This window comes from Tupaia chinensis, unplaced genomic scaffold (genome assembly GCF_000334495.1).
Source record: "Tupaia chinensis unplaced genomic scaffold, TupChi_1.0 Scaffold000333_1, whole genome shotgun sequence".
In the NCBI taxonomy this organism is placed as follows: Eukaryota; Metazoa; Chordata; class Mammalia; order Scandentia; family Tupaiidae; genus Tupaia; species Tupaia belangeri.
In genome coordinates, this window is record NW_006159827.1 from 1,458,425 (window position 1) to 1,460,026 (window position 1,602).

The 1,602-nt window shown below is 48.1% G+C and overlaps 1 protein-coding gene across 1 annotated transcript in view; it reads right to left on the minus strand.

The window, feature by feature from the left end:
• The window catches only part of IL17RE (interleukin 17 receptor E), a 16,694-nt gene that overhangs the window by 9,518 nt on the left and 5,574 nt on the right, over positions 1-1,602 (minus strand). The window contains 2 exon segments of the mRNA XM_027773272.1: positions 627-804; positions 900-1,047. Coding sequence (XP_027629073.1) covers positions 627-804; positions 900-1,047 — 326 coding nt within the window.

The window sequence follows — 1,602 nt, forward strand, 5'->3', positions numbered from 1 at the left end:
CGCCCCCTAAAAAAAAAACCTTTAAAAAAAAAAAAAAAAAAAAGAACATGAGGTACATGAACACATGCACACAGCATGCTTTTTCAAGCCACTGGCATCAGGACTTGAACCACAGTTGCCCATATGAGATCTGGTTCACTTTACCACTAGGCCACAGGGCTGGCCCCTGCAAATAATTCTTTTTCTTCTCCTTCTTTTTTTTTTTTTTTTTTAAGGTTTTTGCCATAGATCATATGCACTCTCCAGAGAGAGACAGCGAGAAATCACCCCCTAGGAGAATGGCCATGTTACAATCCCATCTCCATTCTCCTCCAGGGATTCTGGGCATGCACACACATGTAGCATAATTTTCAAACCACTGGGTCCAGGACTCAAACTGAAGTCCAGTACCTTAACCACCACATCACCTACTGATCCCACGAAGGCTTTTTAATACAACCTGAATCACACTGACGATGTTCTCTTTGACTGCCCTTCCCTTTCCTCTTCTCCCAGGTAACAAGGCCCCCAGCTTTTTCTGTCTAGTCCAAAGAAGTCTTACTGCTAGGCACCTCACCTTTTAAGGCAGTCTTGGACAATTTTCCTCCCTCTCTGAGCCTCGGTCTTCTCATTTCTACAATGGGTACTGTATGATTTGACTGTATATAAGGGTGACACTCCATACCTGGGCATCGAAGGGGCTACTCAACTCTTCACACTCCAGTACCCACAGGTGACAAAGACACACACTGACCTCCAAGCCTGGAGGAACGGCCACCCAGATGGCCTGTGCCTTAGGCAGCAGATCATAGGAGAACACGGGCCCTGGGGAGAAGGGGGACTTGGTGGCCTTGTTTCTTAGCCTTAGCACAGACGTTACTACGTGGTTGAACCTGTTTCCTATCACGGCCCATGCCTACCTCTATGCTTTTGTGATCCCAGTCTCCAGAGACTTTCCGGTGCTTCTGGAGCTGAAGGCTGGGCCCTTTTGGAGCACGGCTCCTTGTAGGAGGGATTAGAAATGTGGTGGCCCCTCTCTGACAGGCAACAGTCAGCCAGAAACTTCATCTGTAGGCAGAGAACGAGGCTGGACTTAGGCCAGGAGTCAGAGAATGTGGCTTCTCGTTTTGGAACCTGAGGTACCACAGGCAAGGCGCTCAACCTCATCTGGCCTCAGCTTTCCTAACTGTGTCATGGACAGAATAGTCTACTTCATCTCTACTCTTTCATCTCCCTAATACTGCTGGAGAACAAAATGAGGCCAGAAGAAAAGAACAAAAGGTGGGGTCTACGTTAGGGCTGGCACTGGCAGGGAGAGTACCTGAACAGGTCCTGACGTCCTGTGTTTCTCAAAGAACCTGAGCACGTAAAGCCTGAACATCATATTCCACTGCAGGGAACAGAACCGTCTCTTCCAAAGGCCTGTGCAGGGGAGACATAGTTAACTATCCAGCCCTTCCTGCCCCTTTCCTACCTGGAGATGTGGTTCAATGTTGGATGATAAGTCATTTTAAATTAAGCTTCTTGGGGCCAGCAGGTGGCATGGTGGTTAAGGTGCTGGACTCCCACATGGCCGACTGAGGTACAAGTCCTCAACCTAGTGACTTGCTTTTTTTTTTTTTT